Source organism: Gouania willdenowi, chromosome 7, assembly GCF_900634775.1.
Source record: "Gouania willdenowi chromosome 7, fGouWil2.1, whole genome shotgun sequence".
NCBI classification, from domain to species: Eukaryota; Metazoa; Chordata; class Actinopteri; order Blenniiformes; family Gobiesocidae; genus Gouania; species Gouania willdenowi.
Genome location: NC_041050.1, coordinates 12,020,772 through 12,040,647, shown reverse-complemented (window position 1 = coordinate 12,040,647; position 19,876 = coordinate 12,020,772). Strand labels below are relative to the sequence as shown.

The window sequence follows — 19,876 nt, the reverse complement described above, 5'->3', positions numbered from 1 at the left end:
CCGAAATCAAATAAACAAAGGAACAAAAACACAGGTATATGAGTCTGTATCTATTACGGCTCTGCAATCCAATCCACTCCACTTTTTTTTAATATATATATATATATATATATATATATATTGCATTTACAAACAAGAGTTAACCAAAGTGTTGCACACGTAAAACAATCATTAAACAAGAGCACGCAAACCTCTGCCAAGTTTAGATCAGCTCACCAAACTTCATTTAAATCTTTTTGAAATGTCCTTGCTCAAAAAAATTCTTCTGGATACTGTATCTACAGTACCATCTGGATCATCTACAAAATCAAACTCCTTCCTTTTGATATTGTCAGCTCACCAAATCTGACTGAGATTTATTTAGAATTTTTTGAGATATCCTACTATAAAACATCCAGATTAACAGACAGACGAACGAACGCTGATTAAAACATTACCTCTTTGGAGGAGGTAATAAAGTAAATAAAATCCCAGCAGGTCTAAAGACTATATATAACCATTATTGTAAGTTCAAATTCAAGGAGCAACAAGTTGATTTTAAGGCGCTATTTATTTATTTTGCAATGATCATCATCATCATCCACAACACGATAGAATCATGTGAACCTTATGTTCGTGTAGATGATGACTTCAAAGACTGAAGCCATAAAAAGCAGAAACAACCACATGGAGAATGTAGCAAAACGTCCTTATCTCAGTGATTTCAGAAGCAGGTTTACAGGTGTGATGGTTTCTACACCACCTCTAACCTGTGGAACAAGTTTTCTACAAAAAGCTACAATCTAGTGAAGCTGCCAAGTAAAGTACAAGGGTACACTAATGGCGTGTTTCCACTGGTGGTATCAGCTCTACTCAGCTCAGCTCTAATCTCCTTTTTCCTGTTTCCACTAGGAAAAAGTACCTTCTTTGTGGTACCTGGTGCTGCCTTTTTTAGTACCTCATTTGTTGAGGATCTCAAAAAAGCAGCCGTGGTCTGAAAAAGTGACGTAATAATACATCAATTTTATATAGCACTTTTTTGGACACTCAAAGTCGCTTTACAGAATTAAGGGATTATTCTTTCACTCCACACTTAGTGGTGGTAAGTTACTAATCTAGCCACAGCTGCCCTGGCCCCATGCGCCATCGGCCCCACCGACCTCGACCAACACTCACTCACACACTACATTCATACTAGGCAATGTGGGTGAAGTGTCTTGCCCAAGGAAAACAATGACAGATGCCACGGTAGCACCTGGAATTCTCAGTGGTCTCCCATCCAACTACAAATCAGGCCCAGACTTGCTTAGCTTCCAAGATCTAACGAGATTGGGCAATGACAGGCTGGTATGGCCACGTAGGCACAACGCAGACACTGATTGGTTCAGAGAATCATCAACTCACACACAGAGGAAGCATTTGGCCACCATTGGTTTTTGTTGGCATTCTTGTGAAGATGGCAGCAAAAAAGCGCAATCAGTGGAGTCTGGCAGTTTCGCGTGTCAGGTTGGTGCTCAATGGAAACTCTCCGGGAAAACAGTATCTGGTCCGATACCACCAACGAAAAAGCGCTTTGGGAGCAACAAGTAATTTGATCAAAAAAGACATGAAAATATTTTGTTTTGAAAGAGAAATGGACAAAAGAGTAAAACACAGATGTATTAAAAAGCCTTTACATTGACTGACCGATGAAGCGAATAGCACTGATTACATCTCTTCCTCATAACTACCCCTGCGACAAGTTATTTTGCCAGTACTGTCAGTACTTTTGTCCTCTCATCTGTAACAAATTGGCAGAATGGGTAAGCTTTATGATTGGAGAAAAAATAACTAGGGGTTCAACTGGAAATATGCAGCTTTTTGGGGTCTGCAACAATCAAAAGTGGACCATGTCATCATTGTCTATAGGATTTACTTTAATATAAATTGAAACTCAAACTCTTTTATCCCTTCAGTTATCAGGCTGTTGAATGTTAAATATGAAGAGTAGGCTTGTGATCCATCACTTTATCCATTTCTTTCTTTATTATTGTCCTATTTATTCATTCTTTTTCCCTAGATTGAATACTTTTAGGTATCACGGCTGGGAAACCATAAATATTCAACTGATTCACTAACAGTTGAGTGTTAGATTTGTATGTCTGATGAATGATTGCTGTACGGCAAGACGTTTGACCTACTTGTAACACTCAATGCTATCAATCAAAGTTTAATTTGTGACTGTTTGCTTAAACAAACACACACAAAAAAATGTGGGTCTGGTTTCCTTTTCTTTTTTCATCCAATCATCTCTTCCACTTCAGTAAACATCCTCAAAGAAAAAACATGTCACTCATTCAAGTCTGTGCTGGCTTCCTTAAAGAGCCACAGAGGCTGCGAGACAACTTTAAAGCTCGGACGTATTTTTAGAGCCAGACAAAGTTTGGATGACAGAGCTGCGAGTGGGTTTGTTTTTCTATATAGTTGCAACAAATTGACAAATATTTCAAATTTAAGATGAGATTAAACATCTTTCATTAATTTGTTTACTTCTTAGGCATGAGGATTGCTTCATTCAACGCACAGTTTTTTGGAGTGAGAAAAGTCTCGGATCCAGACATCTTATCAGCGTTGGTTAAGGTAAATGTTTTGAGATCGGGTTGGCGGATATAGGTTTTGTTGTCTGGGTTGCGACTTTGATTAGTTTCAGATTTGACGTGTGAGTGCTAATGTCTGTCCTTTAGCTTCTTTGAACTCTGCATATTTCTGTCTGGTGTAGATTGTGTCTCGGTACGATCTTATACTCATTCTGGAGGTCGTTGATGTGAGCGGATCTTCGGGTAAACAATTCTTGACAGAACTGAACAGGTGACTTTGACATGTTTTTGTAACGTTTTGTGGCTACGTCTTTATAAATATTCAGATTGTTATATTGTTGTCATATTCTTACTGCATGTGTGACTTCCACAGGTCCAACAAAACCCATCATTACTCTCTGCAGCTCAGTACTCGCCTGGGCAGAAACAGACACAAGGAACAATTCATGTTTCTCTTCAGGTCAGTACCAATCTTTAGATAACCCATGTGCCTCGATGTTGTGATTCATCTTTGCTTAAGCACAGACTAATCTTTGTCATTCTGGAAGAGATGATGTGGTGGATCTTATTGAGTCCTATCAGTACGAGGACAATCAGGAAAACAACGTGGATGCTTTTGCAAGAGAGCCTTACATTCTCCACTTCAAACCTCGTCACACAGGTCAGTTTCTGATGCACTCAGCGACAGCTCAATGTGTTTGGGTTCATATCTTGGTCCTTATCATAACATCTATGGTAATGTCTAAGTCATGTGTATTTATGACTCTTTGTTTTATGTGGAAAATCAATCTGAGATTTAAATCCTTTGTCAAAACACGACTAAGCAGTTGGTTCAGCAAGTTCAACCAGTCAACATCTATTGTGTCACACTTGTTTGTTATGTCAAACATGTGATTATCCACCTGTCCAACATCTCGACAAAATCCCATTCTGCCCGCTGAAGACAGCAATCCTATTTATCAAAAGAAAGAAAACCAAACTAAACATCAGTTTATGAGACATTTGTAAAACACAAACATGGAGCAAATTATCAGCTCACATAAGTGATCTAATTCCAATCCACATTCATTAAAGATCTGTCGCTGGAAAAAGAAAAATTATAAGTATTATCCTTAGATAAATACATTCTAGGACAGTGTACAATTCATAATAGTAGCTTGGGCATGTGCAAGAACAAGCACTATCAGCACTTACATGACTCAGTATATTCAAAGTTATTTGTTTAATTGCGATTGCTACTTTTTGTATGAGTGCATTCATGTTTTCAATATTTGAATGTCATAGTTTTATTTAGTCATAGGCTACAATTAAAAAATAAAATCAGCCATAGTCTACTATCTCACATATTTAAAAATCAAATCAAAAATAATTAACTCATCTGCTGTTCTACCAAAGGGTCATGTTATTTAATGTGTGTGACTTAGTGACAGCAGGAGTGTTTTAAGGTATGCACACCAAACAGTAAGGGTGTGTTGAGACTTGCAGAAGAGTATTTTAAAATGTAAACATTGGCAACAGGTTCTAAAAGCTTCGGTTATGATGCTGTCAGTTTAGTTTAAGATCAGGGATTAGGTGACATACAAACACCTTGTTTTCTTGATTTTGACATGAACTAATTCTTGTGAAAATATCTACAGAAAGGATCATAAATATATTAATAAACTGTAATGTCCATACTTATTAAACATTCCTTTAAAGATGCAGTCTGCAACTCTTATAAAAGTGACTTTTTGTCATATTTGCTAAAGCTGTCACTATGTAAGGACAGCTTTACATGAAACTAGTAGTTTGTGTAAAAAAAACAGACCCATTGAGCACCCCCTGCTGCTCCTGCAGCCTTTGGCAGATTGTCAGAATGCAACGCGACTGAGCAAAAAGAACCAATCAGAGCCAGGATTGTGTTTGATGGACTGTTGCTCACAGTCCCCCAGAGCATGTTATATTACTGTGATGTTGCTGTCGGACTAGCGTTAGCTTGCTAGCTCCTCTGAGGGGGAACATTGGGAAGTTTGGAGGCAGGGCAAGAGAGCAGCGGGGAGTGGGAGAGAGGGATCTGAAAGTTGCGGACTGCACCTTTAAATCAGAAGTGGCCTTGGGCAAGGCACTTCACCCACATTGTCTAGAATGAATGCGAGTGAGTATTGGTGATGGTTGAAGGGGCCGATGGTGCACTATGGCAGCCTTGCTTCCATCAGTCTGCCCCAGGGCAGCTGTGGCTACAATAGTAGCTTACCACCCCTAAGTGCGGAGTGAAAGAATAATGCTTTGATTCTGTAAAGCGTCTTTGAGTGTCCAAAAAATTGATGTTATTAGAGGTTTGTCGGCCAAAATACTTCAATCAATCTAAAAGCGTTGTTATTTCAGCTATCTGTGAACAAGATGTGGGTATTTAAATTAGAGGAAGCTTGTTTTGTCTGTAGACTATGTAAAATGTTCTACACTTTATCGCGTTTGTACCATACGCAGCTAAGCTTTCTAACCATGTTTACCTTCTCATGAATGAACTCAAACACTATAGGTGTCAATAATAGTGTTTTGGTTGCAGTGCTGAAGGACATTGTGCTGATTCCGGTTCACACCAGACCACAGGATTCTGTGGAAGAGTTGGATGAGCTGTATGAAGTTTTCCTGCAGGTCAAGGACAAATGGAAAACTGATGTGAGCCTCACCGTCACATTATCACTAAACAATTTATTCACAGAGTCCAACGTGTTGAGGTAAAGCTGCTGGAGATGATAGTGTTTTATCAGATAACGACAGTGTAGGCATCATGGATCAATACATCGTTCGGTCGAAAAAGATGTAAATGGTTGAAATTGCCTCTCAAAAATATTGTTGGAAAATCTTTGCGCATTGCATTGTGGGATGTGAAGTCCTGTAAACGGATGCATTTAAGTGTTTTTACTTCATTTTTACTGTGATTTCTTCTGTTTTTTCACCAGTCAAGGAGGCCAGTGATTGGCTTGGCACTATTTTTGTTCTAGTTTGTTCCCTCTATTCCCTGTGTTATCCCCTCACTCCACGAGATTTTGGATCTTTTCATGTAAACCCCAAAGTAAACATCCGCCATTGTTTTGCTGCAAAATTCAGTCCGTGAAAACTCCAGAAATGTGTTACGGAGTCACTATGTCAGAGGATTTGAGGTCAAACACAACAAATCACAGTAAGAAGAGAAGGAAGAATACTTCTATGCATCCGTCTACTTTACTCCACGGCCCACAATGCAATCTGTGAAACATTTACGAGAATATAAATAAACACAGTGTTTAAGGTGGAGGTTAAATCAAACTTTTTAGCGGCAATTTCAACCTTTTACTTGTTTTTCGAGCAAATGATTGTCTTTCTTAGATAAAAAAAATAAATAAAATTAAAAAAACAATGTTCTCCTGCCACTTCAATTGTTATGAACACATTGATGTAACTGAAAATCTGAAAATCCTGTTTTGGCCTCTTTTAGAATATTATGATCCTAGGTGATTTTAATGCCGACGGTGCATACGTAACAAAGAACAAGTTGAAAGATATTCGTATTCATAGTGACAAGAACTTCCACTGGCTGATTGGAGATGACATGGACACCACAGCAACAACCACCAATGATCACACCTATGACAGGTTGGCAAGGATCAATGGTATATCTGTTACCTACAAGCTTTCAGAGTAACTCAGACACATCAATGTTCAACAGGATTGTGGTTTACGGAGACCATATGCTTGGAGCCATTGTGCCCAACTCAGCCAAGCCATTCAATTTCCACAAAGAGTTAAAATTGACAGAAGAAATGGTTTGTGGTCCCTCTGCAGCAGCATCATTAATACTTGAGTTATGGGTATGTTTCTCATCAGAACAATAATTCTTCCACAGGCCCTGAGAGTGAGTGATCACTACCCTGTGGAAGTAGAACTATGTGGTGCGACTCCCTTCTGGATGACAAAGAGCGACAAACATCAAAGCTCCACTGGTGACATGGAGGAAGCCTCCGACAGCAACTCTGTCACAGGTAAACAGCACAACAGTAATTTACTTGTCACTGGTGGACATGAGTTTCAGTGTTAGACAAGCAGAATTAGTAGTCTGGTGCTCAGCTATTCTGACGTTGGTTTGTAGAGCAATCGGCTTCCTCTGTGTCTGCGTGAAGCACAGTTGTCTGGAATCTGGGAGTGTTTCTGATTGAAGGGTTTTAAAGGCTGTTCTAAAAAGTTTATAAAAACATTGATCCATCAAAGGTGTTTGTACGGTGTGAAATTGAAACTATTTTACTGCTTCACCTAATTCACATAACAGATGACGATTAATTTGAGGTTTGAATAAATAAAAATCCATACAAACATAAAATAATTGCTTAAAAAGCAGAAAATTGTGAGGTTTTGAAATTTTTTCTGAGTTTCAAACTTGTCATTACACAAAGAGCACTTTGATTAAAGTGTATACTGAAAGGGCTTTATGTGCATTTGCTCTAAAACTTTACAACAACTAGATTTAAATTGGTTTTGAACATGTGCACACCACAGCTGCTGTAACACAAGCAGCTGTGGTGGTCATCACTGTGGGATGTTGAACACATAATAACTGTATACACAAGGGGCGTGGCTATTATTTGTAACAAAACACAAGGGGTGGAGCTATTAATTATAATGTAACACAGAGGTGGAGCTAATAACTGTAAACTAACGACAGGGGCAGAGCTAATAACTGTGACATAACTAAATGGGTGGGGCTAATAACTGTGACATAACAAAAGGAGCGGAGCTAAGAAATGTACCATAACTAAAGGGGAGGAGCTGATAATTGTAAACGAATATAAGGGGCAGAGCTAATAACTGCAACGTAACTAAAGGGGTGGAGCTAATGACTGTAACATGACAAAGGGGCAAGCTATTTTTTGTAACAAAACACATGGGGCGGAGCTAATAATTGTAACATAACTAAAGGGGCGGAGCTATTATTTGTAACATAATATAAGGAGCAGAGCTAATAACTGACATAACTAAAGGGGTGAAGCTAATTACTGTAACATGACAAAGGGGCTGCACTCATTACAGTAATGTAACACAAGGGGCGGAGCTATTAATTGTAACTTAACAAAAGCGTCGAAGCCATTTTTGTAATGTAACACAAGGGGCGGAGCTAATTACTGTACCATAACAAAGGGGCGGAGCTAATTACTGTGACATGACAAAAAGGGCGGAGCTATTGCACACATTGGTGTTCCTCTGGGGTCAATTTGACCCCAAGCTGTTTTAGCTGTGTAAAACGTGTTTGTCCGTCAGCTCTTTTACAGTGAAAGTCAGGAATGTGCACCCCAAATTAGAAAAGATTTGAATGGGGGCGGCTTATGGGTTTTGCAGTAGCGGCTCTTGGAATCACATTTGTCATGGACGCACTGGCCTCGGGCTGTGGGATAACACTCATACTGGGCTCAACCATAGACACGTTGTTCCCAAATACCTGTTTTATGTAACTTCCACTCACTTCCTCCTCTGCTCACAGCCACCATCATTATTCCTAAGCCGCACACTGGTCACCAGACTGGCTTGATAACACAACAATAAGCACAATATACACAACCACAATTTCACATCACATCACTTGAAACTTATTGATTATTCCCCACCCATTCGTTTTCCTATCTTGTATCCCTCCTCCCTGTTAACTCCCCCCCCCCCACCCCCCTCACCCTGGTGTAACACTGCCCTCTCTCTTTTACATCCTCCCTTTAATAAAGTATTTACCCTTCCCTAGGGAGGGCTGGTGATGGTCACAATTATGCAATGAAATAAATTCATTTATTTAATTGCAATAATAAAATATGCATTGCTGTTAAAAGATTGCACTTCTTGTAGTGTTAACCTGCAACAGCATGTGCAAACAAGGTAAAAAAGAAAAAAAAAAAAAAAAAAAAAAAAAAAAGAAAAGATTTGAATGATAGAATTTCAAGATACATTAACTCTAAAACTGCAAGTTTGACCTGATGGTGGCGCTAGAGAACAGGTCAAGGTTTCAGGTATTATTTAAGTTATTTATGTATTCAGCAAATAAACAAAGTGCCTAACACAAAAACTTGGTCAACAATTTTCTGAAAATCTTTTTCTGGAGGCATAATGTATATCCCAGGGGTCAAATGTGCTAGTAATATTTGAATATAATAGGATGGTTAAAAACACCAAAACTATCATCAGGTTTGTGTCCCCCCCCCATTTTACCCTGAGAGTTACTAAAACACCTGCCCAAGGATGAGTTAATCAACATGTATGCCCCGACATGTGGTTTTGTCATTAGATATTACCATTTCATAGTGTGTATCTATTAAAAGATTGAATTACTTAAGTAAGACTCTTTTTGTTTAAATTATTTTAATATTTTCTGTGTGGTAAAGTAAAAATGTATACATATATTGTTCATGTTCAACAACCCTCTTCCTCCCCCAATGCTCATTAATAATTTGGATATTTCTACTAAAGTGTCTTTGGGATTGACTGTATTTACCGTAAATTGCTGTCGGTCACAAAATGGTTCAGTAATGTAAAAGTCTTGTTGGATGGAAAAACTAAAATGACATAAACACTTGACTGAACCAATAAAGACCTATAGTATCAGCTGTGACTGTCCAACACATTTTCTTTTTTCCTTCTGACAGAGAGTTTACAGATGGATATCTTGGGACTGCAGAAGGAAAATCTGCTGCTTGAAAGAGAGAAACTGCAGCTCCAGATCATCTTACTGAAACACCGCCTTGGCAAAGTTAGCATTGAGAAATGATTAAAGCGTCACTAGTTCCTGTAAATAAATACATCAATACAACTTTGAAGTTATATTCTTCCCTAGTGTTTGATTTGATTGCTTGGAAGATGTTTTGTGTGGTTAAAAAGTTTAAGATTTGATTACATTTAATTGTGTTATTATAGAGATCAGTGGTGAATCTGAGATAAAGGTTCAACCAACAGCAGTACAAGATATTGATAATATTAATACCAGTGTTGGTATTGATATTGATACCAGTGTAAAATTATTTGTACTTTAGTAAATTTTTTCTCCTGCATGTAACCGAATTAGATTATGTCCAGAACAATTCAACTAAAAAAAAAATGAAATGTCTCGAGACTGATAACATAATAAAGAATACATTTACTGAAATTGAAACAAATATACTGAATATAATATGACTCAGACCTGATGATTATTATAATGTTGTGTTAACTGCAAAAGAAATACATACAAGTTAAAAACTTACTATTACTTCGCTTAACCATTGCATTGCCCAAAGAGCAGTGGAAATAATGTTATATTTTTGTATCGTGGTTTTTTTCAACTCTATCAGAAGAAATACTGTTTCGATTTGCTCTTAAGTTATCTTCTTTTTTCTTGCACTTTGTTTATTTAAGAAGACATCTTCACAGGACAATGCTTGGGGAAAATGTGTTTTGTTAATGTTCTATTGCTTCTGAATACAAAGGTTTATCATGATGATAAACTACTTTGGATACACACGTGAACTTTGCCCAAATGTATTCCCAAGTTTGAAGAAATAATCAGAAAATCAACTAAAGTTCTGCATTTTGACAATACATCAACCCCAGACATTAAAAAAAGTATCGGTATCGGATCGATAGCTAATCTTACAGTATTGCCCACCACTTAAACTGACTAAATATTGTATCTAAAAAGTGATACACTTACAATTGCAAGTAACGGATATAAAATGTTGTAATATCGTCACTTTGGACATATTTGCAGCTATTTGCTTTACAAAACAGACGCTCGTCGAAAATAGGGCACAGTGACGTAAGCTGCATTCACGGTCCTAATGAAAAATTGGATATCTCAGAATTAGAGCAGTTAATGCAGAGTTTGGCCTATTTAGGTTACATATTGAAGAGTAAATTCGCAAACAAGCTGATAGATAAGACACGTGATTACATTAAAAAACATAGTTTATGGTTTATTTAAGATAACACTCACCCCACCTCACCCCCACTGCCACATAAAGCTATTTTATTCGATGTTTTCTTTGGATTTGAACGCTTCCTGATCACGTGACTCGTGGATCTGCGCAACCAAAACAAACTGATCTTGATCTGCTAAAACGGATCTTTTGCAAACTCGTCAACAAGCTCACGGCAGGAAAGGTGTGCCCGCCGAGCGACTCCAGTCAACCTCCAGCCCTCGACCACCAGCACCAGCACCAGCGACCCTCCTGTCCCACAGACAGTCCGTCCTAATGCCTTACAGAGCAGACAAAACACCGCGGCGATCATGGACGTGTATGACCTGTTCAGCAGCTGCAGAAAGGGCGACATTTGTAGAGTCAGGTACTCAACGACTGTGGTGCTTTAACTCCTCATTGGTGCTGTTGATATTCATGTAAACAGGTGAAGTTTCTAACATGAGCTGTTCGTTTAGTGAAGGTGCATTGGTCAGTGGGTTACTCTGCTCTCAGATACAACATAGCAACCCTGAGCAGTGCTGTCAGTGATCAACCAAACAAGGAAGGGGTCTGGTCATCACGTGACCATACAAAAAAAAAAAAAAAAAAAAAAAGGAGGGGCGGCAACTTCCGGCTAAATTGTTAGTTAAATTCGAACTACAAGACCATACCTGTCAAGTTTTGGATTTGAAAATAAGGGAAATTTTCTGGTGCCCACTACGAGCCGTCCCACCAAGTGTCTCCAGTATCCCTTATATTTTAAGAAAGGTGTACAAGGAATCTAAAATAGCCACTTTTCAACCATTAACTAAATATAATTATGTGACTAGAATCTGGTAGGTCACCCTTTATTAACATTGAAATGCTGTGAACATTCCTACTAGGGCTGGGCGATATGGACCAAAACTCATATCTCAATATATTTTTCTCAAAATGGTGATATACGATATAAATCTAGATAACTTTATCAAATGAAGTCTGACCAGAAAGACGATTCTGGGTTAAATTTACTGATGCAAAATGCTACACAGACACATTTATTAACAAACAGCTGCACAATATATATATATATATCATTGGCATTAGCATTATCTAGAATTAGCCTGCAATAGCATTATTCTAGCATTTACATTAACCTAGCATTAGCATTAACATTAACTGCTCTATTTATATTGTAGTTTCCAATGTTTTCATTGTTTATCCGTACCCCACTGTGGGAACCTAGGTTCTAGACTTTATATATTGTTTATATGTGGAAGTGCAAACTAGGACACATTAATGCTGAAATTACTTGTATTCCAAGCTAAAATCTGTGCCCCACCTAATATCAAACTTCTCCATATTTGGCTCCTGAACTAAAATGAGTTTGACACCCCTGGTGTAAGAGATTGTGTGTGAGTGGTTGATCTTATTTGACATTTAAACTGGGGAAATATCTGCAGATCCAGACTTCTAGTGTGATGCACTTGGCTTATCTGCTCACTTTTTGGTGTAGTAACTCAGTTTATGACAGGATGTGAATGTCAAAGTATTTGAGGTCATAATTGTGACCAGGCTGTGCTTTCCTCTCAGATACCTCGTTGAACAACGAGATGTGGACCTCAATGTAAGAGATAAATGGGACAGCACCCCTTTGTAAGTGCAGTCGACAGCCAATAGAATGATGGTTTAAAAAGCCCTACACTTTAACAACTCTTTCATCCTTTTGAAGGTACTATGCATGTCTCTGTGGACACGAGGAGCTGGTCCAGTACCTGTTGGCTAGTGGTGAGGCTAAACTTTATGTTTATTTCTTTGAGTTCTGGTTGCTACTTTAATATTTCCATCCCTTTCCTTTCAGGTGCAAAGTGTGAAGCCAACACATTCGATGGTGAGAGGTGTCTGTACGGCTCCCTGAGCGACTCCATTCGACGGCTGCTCAAAGAATACAAGTGTGTCAGCATTCGTGCTATGCAGAGGGACGACTTCAACTACTTCCTCCACATGTAAGGGTCAAGGGCCTCGGCCCATTGAGATGTTTGCTTTGAAAAGAAACAGGAAAATGGAGATTTAAGTAGTGAAAGTGCTTGGGTTTCTTTACTTCAGGCTTCTGGAGCAAGGTCAACACAGTGACGTCAAGTTCCTGGTTCACAAACAAACTTTTCCAGCTCACCGATGTATTCTCAGCGCACGCTCGGAGTACTTCACAGAAATGTTTGAGACCAAGTGGAAAGGGAAGAACCTCATCACACTCATGCACCCTCTGGTAAAAGATATGGCACAGGTTTAATCTACCATATCAATTATACAGTTATACTACAAAATGTGTTTTAATTTCAGATTAATCCTGCAGCGTTTGGAGCAATCCTGCAGTATTTTTACACAGGTACGCCACTGTTTGAATTTCAGATTCAATTATTAATTTACAAAAGGAAAGACACACATAAAACATCTAAATGCGCAAAATTAGCATTAGCTCATTTCTGCCCTTAGTCCTCGGTTGTCAAAGGCAGCCTCATAAAACACACACTGAATTAAAATCAAATGATAAAAGTATGAGCAGAAGGAATTATACATATGCATACAGTACAAAGGATTTCCACTTTGAAGTAAATGAAGCAATATAATCAAGATGCAATGCTAACTATGCTAAAGTGCATGAAGGGATTGTATGTTTTCCTGTTGTTAAAAGGTTTAAATTAGTTAGATGCACCATTCTTTGCTCCACTTTACATACAGTTTCATGTGTGTGCAAGGATATATATATATATATATATATATATGCATGTATTAGGGGTTGAACAGACTAGTCGATTGGTCGACCAGTGGACTTTAGTGTTGTCTCGCGACTCTGTCCACGTGACGTCGGCTAGTCGCAGTACCTGATTTTTGCCCAAGATGGCGGCGCAACACAGTAAACGAGGGTCCTAATACCCCTGTACAGCAAGGCAGCACATCATCAAGTGTTTCTCACTCCTTCCTTGTTTGTGCTCAAACTGCATCTGGTAGGAAGATACTCTGGCTAACATACATGCTAACGTTAGCCGTAGTGGTAACATGTACAGTATGTGTGTCTGGAAAACATCAGCAGTGCAGGACGGAGGTTCCGTTAGTGGGGGAAGACCGCTGTTGTGCCAAAATCTGTGACCCGAAAAAATCTGTGACCGGAGGTGGTGACAGTTCTTCTCGGCGGACATTTACTCCCCCTTAAACACGTTTGTAATTTTTAACCAGTCTGCTTTTACTTCACTCACCAGAGCGTCATGTTTAAGGGGGAATAAATAGCTACAAAGAGGTTTATGCAGTTGACGTAGCCGCAGCGGTCACATATTTTTTGGGCTACAGATTTTGGCACAACACCGGCACTTGGCTCGGCTTCGACTCTTGGTGACGTCATTGACTAGTCGACTAGTATGCACATAAAGCCGACCTTTAAAATTATCAAGTCGTTCAACCCCTAGCATATATATATATATATATATCTAAAAAAAAAAGATGAAATATTCACATTTTTAAAAAGCTAATTGCCATATTAATTTTTTTTTGGTTGCGCTTCCAAGTCTTACTTTAAAAGATTAAAAATTTAAATTTAAAACAATACATTTTTATTAACATGTTATAAACTCTCCCCTACAGGACGAATGGACATCGACATCAGTCTGGTGGAGGACAGTAGGCGACTTGCTAAGCAATGCAAAATGACGGATCTCATAGAGGAGCTGGAGAATAAATGCAAACAGGTTTATGAATTTGGTAAGATCGGCTCCTGAGTTTGACAACTCATGATACATTTTATGTATTTTAAACTTGCATCCTTCTGAATAGTATCGAACAAACCAGGAATCTGTGTGAAAGTTCTAAGCCTGGAGCCTCACACCTGCCAGCTTCAGGAGGAAATGGCCCAGTTGGCCGACTGCGCGCTGCCCACTGAACTCAGAGTGAGCTCATCCCAGTATTACCATCAGGAATCCTAAAGCTTCCTGGTTGTTTTTAGGAATGGTCTCTGTGGATTCTCCTCAGGTTGGATTTGGGGAGCTCCCCTTTAACAGAGTCGACCGCTTCCCCACTTATCCTGACATCTGCTTCAGAGTGGATGGATTCAACTTCCTGTGTCATAAGGTAGGAAGTGCAACGCGCAGCCCTCAAAGGTGCAGTCCGCAACTCTCAGATCCCTCTCTCCTCCTTGCTGCTCTTTTGCCCTGCCTCCAAACTTCCCAAAGTCCCTCCCTCAGAACGTTAGTCCAGCCCCTTCAACCATCACCAATACTCACTCTAGACAATGTGGGTGAAGTGCCTTGCCCAAGGACACAATGACAGATACCACTGGGGTGACTGTCCCACACTGTGGCACCTGTAATTCTCAGTGGTCTCCCATCCAACTACTAACCTGCTTCGCTTCCGAGATCTAACGAGATCGAGCAATGACAGGCTGGTATGGCCACTTCTGATTTAAAGGTGCAGTCTGCAACTCTCAGATCCCTCTCTCCCACTCCCTCCCTGCTGCTCTCTTGCCCTCCAAACTTCCCAAAGTCCCCCCTCAGAGGAGCTAACAAGCTGACGTTAGTCCGACAGCAACATCACAGTAATATAGCATGCTCTGTTAAAAGCATATTACTGCAGCGCTTCTCTCTCTCAATGTGCACACACCTCAGCAGCAGCAGCAACAACACAGTGTCACTTACAGCAGCTCACATGGAGGCTGCTGCACGCGCAAGAACAACACATGCACCATAGAGTTCTAGTGTAACAATTACAAATCAAACATAATGTAAATCAAGCAGCAGTAATTATGTTTCAAGCAGAAAAGTCACCAATTCCATGTTCTACTCCTCCAGACCATATACTGTAAACAAAGACAGCGCTCTGGAAAAAGGGCGGGGCCTGTGAGCAACAACTGTCAGACAGCCCATCAAACACAATCCTGGCTCTGATTGGGTTCTTTTTGTTCGGTCGCGGTGCATTTTGGCAATCTGCCAAAGGCTGCAGGAGCAGCAGGAGGGACTCAATGAGTCTGTTTTTTTTTTTACACAAACTACTAGTTTGATGTAAAGCTGTCCTTACATAGTGACAGCTTTAGCAAATATGACAAGAAGTCACTTTTTTAACAGTTGCAGACTGCACCTTTAAAGGAGCGCTGGATGCTGATTGGGCTTCTGGGTTTGTGTTTGCAGGCGTTTTTCTGCGGACGCAGTGATTATTTTAAAGCCTTACTAGAGGACCACTTCAGTGAAGGAGAGCAGCTGCAGTCACAGCCGAGCACTCCAGTGATCACCCTGCATAACATCTCACATGAAATCTTCATCCACATTATGTATTACATCTACACTGACGACACGGAGGTTTGTGCTGTTTTATTTTCAATCAAAACTTTCATTTAGTATGAAGAAGGTTAAAGGGTGAGATGTGAAGGATCTTAACAATAAATAAGAAATAAATAATAGTCTATTAACTCTATAGGAAACCACATGAGAGAACCAGTGTTATTTTCATCATAGCTTTTGTTGACAACATTTTTTTAAATGCCAATAACCAGACTATGACTAATAAAAAAATACATGTAAATGAAAACAATATAAAATATATTGATATTTTTGTCAACTATTAGATATGAGGGTCCCATTTCAAAACTTTTGTTGTGTGGTAGGAGGGACAAGCTGGTGAGTGATCCAATAGGACAGTGGTTCCCAACCTTTTTTGTCCCGTGTACCTCTTTTGCAATTTTGTCAAATACTTTGTTTTCATATGACAATTCCCCGCTACAAAATTTAACATGTTGTTTCATTATTGTATCAGCGAGCTCTCCTGAACTCCTTCCTGTGTCTAGAACATGGTTTCCTAATGCTTAATCACAAGCAAAATCCACAAAAAAATATACCACCTTTAAAACAAATTACTTCATTAGTAAGAAAATATTGTCTTCTTTGTAAATTCTTCCTTACTAATTATTGTCTTCTAATTACAGCATGAATTAATTCTGTTTTTGGAAAAAAAACTACAAAAAACAACAGTATTTTATTGAGCAATATTATTGGTAGTTTTTGTTAGATTTGGATGAGAGATCATCCATGCTCAGCAGAGCTCAGAGGGAGAGAGGAAAGGAGTTTACGAGACAGAAAATGGCGCTACGTACAAGAGTTGACGTTCCCAGCAGCGCACACTCGACCAGAGCATGTGTGAAACTCATGGATAATGTGGCGATGGTGAGGTAAAACAATTAAAAAAAAACGGGGCAAGCAGTGACACTCTGCATGTCCGGAGGAAGAGGAAGTTGCGTGTGTGCAGACTGACGGGAGAGAAAGTTGGAGGAACGCCAAAATACAGTAAGAAATCAATTCAACTCTGACCCAGATAGCTAAATAATAATAATTTTGCCATCAAAAGCCTGGTCTCAATGTGTTTTTTTTTTTGTTTTATATAAGGAAACAATGTTCAGATGTTAGAGTTGTCACTAAAGCAACAACAAAAAAAAAAAATAGCTTTAAAGTCACTGACAAAGTTTTTTTTTTTACAAAAAGGCTGTTTTCTCAGCTTTTTGCTCTGAAACTGAAGATTTGTGTAAAACTTGTTCTATTCAACGGGTGATTACAAAAGAACAAAACGATGTTTTTTTGATGAAAGTAGAGGCTTCAATCTTTCAGAATCTGTTGTCAGATTTCAGATTGTCATCATAGAAAATATTCTGTGGGTCTTTAAAATCAGTCAAAATGCTCAAAAACGGCTGGCACTGAGGGGGGTAGAAAATCTGAAAATGGCTGGCACTGAATGAGTTAAAAAAAAAAAAGTATAAAAACTTGTGGTTTATATTTTAGTCAACTATACCTGTAACAGATTCAGTGACTAAACTAAATCACAGATTTGCTCCTTGTTGTTCGCTGCCTAAAGCTAAGCGTGTCCTCTGTATTGCAGTTGATGGCTGACGGCGTGTTTGACGTGCTCTGCGTGGCTGACATGTATCTTTTGCCGGGGCTCAAGCGTCTGTGTGGAAAGACTCTGGCTAAGACCATCTGCGAGGAAAACGTGCTGTGCATGTGGAAGATGGCTAAACTTTTCCGTCTCTCCCGGCTGGAGGATCAATGCACGGAGTTCATGGCAAAGATCATCGAGAGGGTGGGTTGACGCTTCTGCTGGTTTAAAAGACCCAAAGCTTTTTAAATGTAGTCCAATATAACTGGAATAAAATATGGTAAAACTCGACTGAAACCAAACATTTTTCGTTGTATCAAAACTAAATGTAAAACCTATTGTCATAATAAACACTGTTGGAAACTTTTTATCTGTTCGGTAAAATTCCGTGAATTTTCAAAGTTGGAAACTTTATATGGGAATTAACAGGGTCTAATGGGAAATTGGGAATGAATGAGGAATTTAGTAAATTCAGGGTTTTGATTTTAGCATCATCTTGACTCAAACAACAAGATTTCATGCAATTATACGCAAGCCACGCCCCCTGCAGTAAGCCCTGTGCTATGTGCTTGTATGATCTATTTTCAAATAAGGACACATGCAGAGAAATCATATTTTATTCAACATTGTTGTGAAATAATTAAATAGATAAATATTAAATAAATTACATCAAATTAAATGTAATGGTTTAAAATAAACACTGCACTGTTTGAGATTGAAGGGCAGTTGTTGGCATCAGTGCCGCTGTTTTTTTGTTGTTTTACTGAGATTTTTGGTTACAAAGGTATTGAGTCGACATCACATTTTCGATGTTTAAGATCATATTACTTTCTGCAAGACCTGAAAAAGAATATGCTTACACAACTTTAATAGTGTCAAAGTTATACTGTTGAAATGTTGTTAGCATGGATGTTAATATTTCTGATTGAATAAGATAGAGTTGTTTAAAATGACTCTCCCAAATTCTGGTTAATTTCTATATATATAAAAGTTTCTATGTTGGAATAGTCCCATAAATCCCAAGATGAGGTTCCCATTTTGCATTTACAGGATTTGTTTTTCATTGCTTTGCATCTATTATTGTAAGTAGAAAAGAAAGCAATTTAAAAAATCTTAAAGATGGCAGTACGAGTAGAAACTGCAGAATCAGAATTAATACAATGCTGGAAGTGTTGTTGGATGTCATGTTTTAGGGTAAAAACTATATTTAATTCCAAAATGTATTATATTTCTTTTGCCATTGATGTTGACTGTCCCTGTATGTGGCCCCACTCCTCTGTTCCAGCTGGTGGAGCAGGATGAGTTCACAGAGATCATTAAAGAAGACGCGGCGTCGGTGGAGGAACGTCATGAGACCGATTCTGTTCCGCTGGTGGACGAGATCCGTTATCACATCGCCAGTAACGTGCAGACGTACAGCGCCATCGAGGAGGCCAATCAGAAGCTGGAGGCTTTAGAGGAGCTCCTGTTGAGCATTAATCTGGACTGCTGAGGTGCTCTGCATTTAATGCGTGAGGAGAAGAAAAAAATCAAAATATATGCATTCATATGTTTTTTTTTCATTTTATTTACCTTATGTTACACAGAATGAATATAGTGGCTGTATGTTACAGGAGCTTATGGAGAGACTGCTTTTTATGTTAGACATTTAAAGTTTCTTTGAAAGGGACACGCTGCCTGCGCTGATGGTGATAGTTATAAGGCATTAGTGGAATCTGTTGGAATGAATGCATGCATTTTTGGTCGATTATTTAACCACCGAAAAGTAAAAAAGTTTGTCCCATCAAAGATAAATCTTAACCAAGTTTCCATAAATGTTTTAATTAAACACAAATCTAAAAGTTTTACGTCCATGCGATGTTGCAAAAACAATTGTAAAAAAAATAAAAATGATTGGAAAGGTTTTATGTTTTCCTTTTTAAAAGTAAGTATTGTGGTGTTTCTAGTGGACATTTATCTGTTTTTGTTTATCAGATTATTGTTTCATGATTCTTTTCTGTTTTTAAGGTTTTTGTTGTTTTGTTTGGCTGAAGTTGTTCACCCCACTGTGTGGAGCGTTGCTCATCCAGTGGAAAAATTAGCCTGAAACCATTTTTTACACCAACGTTTTGGTTTCTCCAACTGATGGCTCTTGTTTTCCAGCTAACCTTTGTTGCCTGACAATGTACGTATTTACAGTATGTATGAGTGGGTACGTAAGTGGGGAGTCCTCAGTGTTTCACTCTGCTGCTTAATAATGGTTTAATGCTGTTACTCAATACTCAATAAAAGAAGTCTTGTTAACTGGAAGTGTTTTGTTTTTGTTTCATTGCTTTTAACGTGCAATTATTCCCATGAAAACCAGTTTAATTTTGCTGGAGTTAAGCCACTCTTTCTTTTTATAAAACAAAAACATTTGTACTGGTTTTTTTTTTTTTTAAGGAATTTATTTACTATTGACGCTAATTATATACAGATAAACACAATTAATAATAGGGCTTGAGTTGTAAGGACAACACATGCTTCAATTTATCT

At 38.6% G+C, this 19,876-nt stretch overlaps 2 protein-coding genes and 1 pseudogene across 3 annotated transcripts; 2 read left to right on the top strand and 1 right to left on the bottom strand.

Moving 5' to 3' along the window:
• Positions 1 to 1,221: 1,221 nt before the first annotated feature.
• On the bottom strand, positions 1,222 to 1,340 carry LOC114467715 (uncharacterized; annotated as a pseudogene).
• A 932-nt stretch (positions 1,341 to 2,272) lies between these two features.
• On the top strand, positions 2,273 to 9,368 carry LOC114467572 (deoxyribonuclease-1-like). 2 transcript variants are annotated; one of them, XM_028453976.1, is made up of 10 exons: positions 2,273 to 2,420; positions 2,516 to 2,598; positions 2,738 to 2,826; positions 2,929 to 3,015; positions 3,104 to 3,216; positions 5,101 to 5,213; positions 6,013 to 6,170; positions 6,244 to 6,340; positions 6,421 to 6,556; positions 9,194 to 9,368. In XM_028453976.1, exons 2-10 carry the CDS (start codon positions 2,518 to 2,520, stop codon positions 9,313 to 9,315), a joined length of 996 nt encoding a protein of 331 aa, XP_028309777.1. In that variant the 5' UTR covers positions 2,273 to 2,420; positions 2,516 to 2,517; the 3' UTR covers positions 9,316 to 9,368. The 2 variants fall into 2 exon arrangements, with proteins under 2 accessions (XP_028309777.1, XP_028309776.1); XM_028453975.1 differs by having other exon boundaries at positions 2,343 to 2,424.
• A 1,215-nt stretch (positions 9,369 to 10,583) lies between these two features.
• Positions 10,584 to 19,645, top strand: abtb1 (ankyrin repeat and BTB (POZ) domain containing 1). The gene is made up of 12 exons (XM_028453978.1): positions 10,584 to 10,865; positions 12,053 to 12,115; positions 12,192 to 12,247; positions 12,321 to 12,465; positions 12,566 to 12,725; positions 12,800 to 12,845; positions 14,096 to 14,212; positions 14,285 to 14,397; positions 14,480 to 14,578; positions 15,631 to 15,798; positions 17,366 to 17,566; positions 18,648 to 19,645. Exons 1-12 carry the CDS (start codon positions 10,810 to 10,812, stop codon positions 18,852 to 18,854), a joined length of 1,431 nt encoding a protein of 476 aa, XP_028309779.1. The 5' UTR covers positions 10,584 to 10,809; the 3' UTR covers positions 18,855 to 19,645.
• The last annotated feature ends 231 nt before the right edge of the window (positions 19,646 to 19,876 follow it).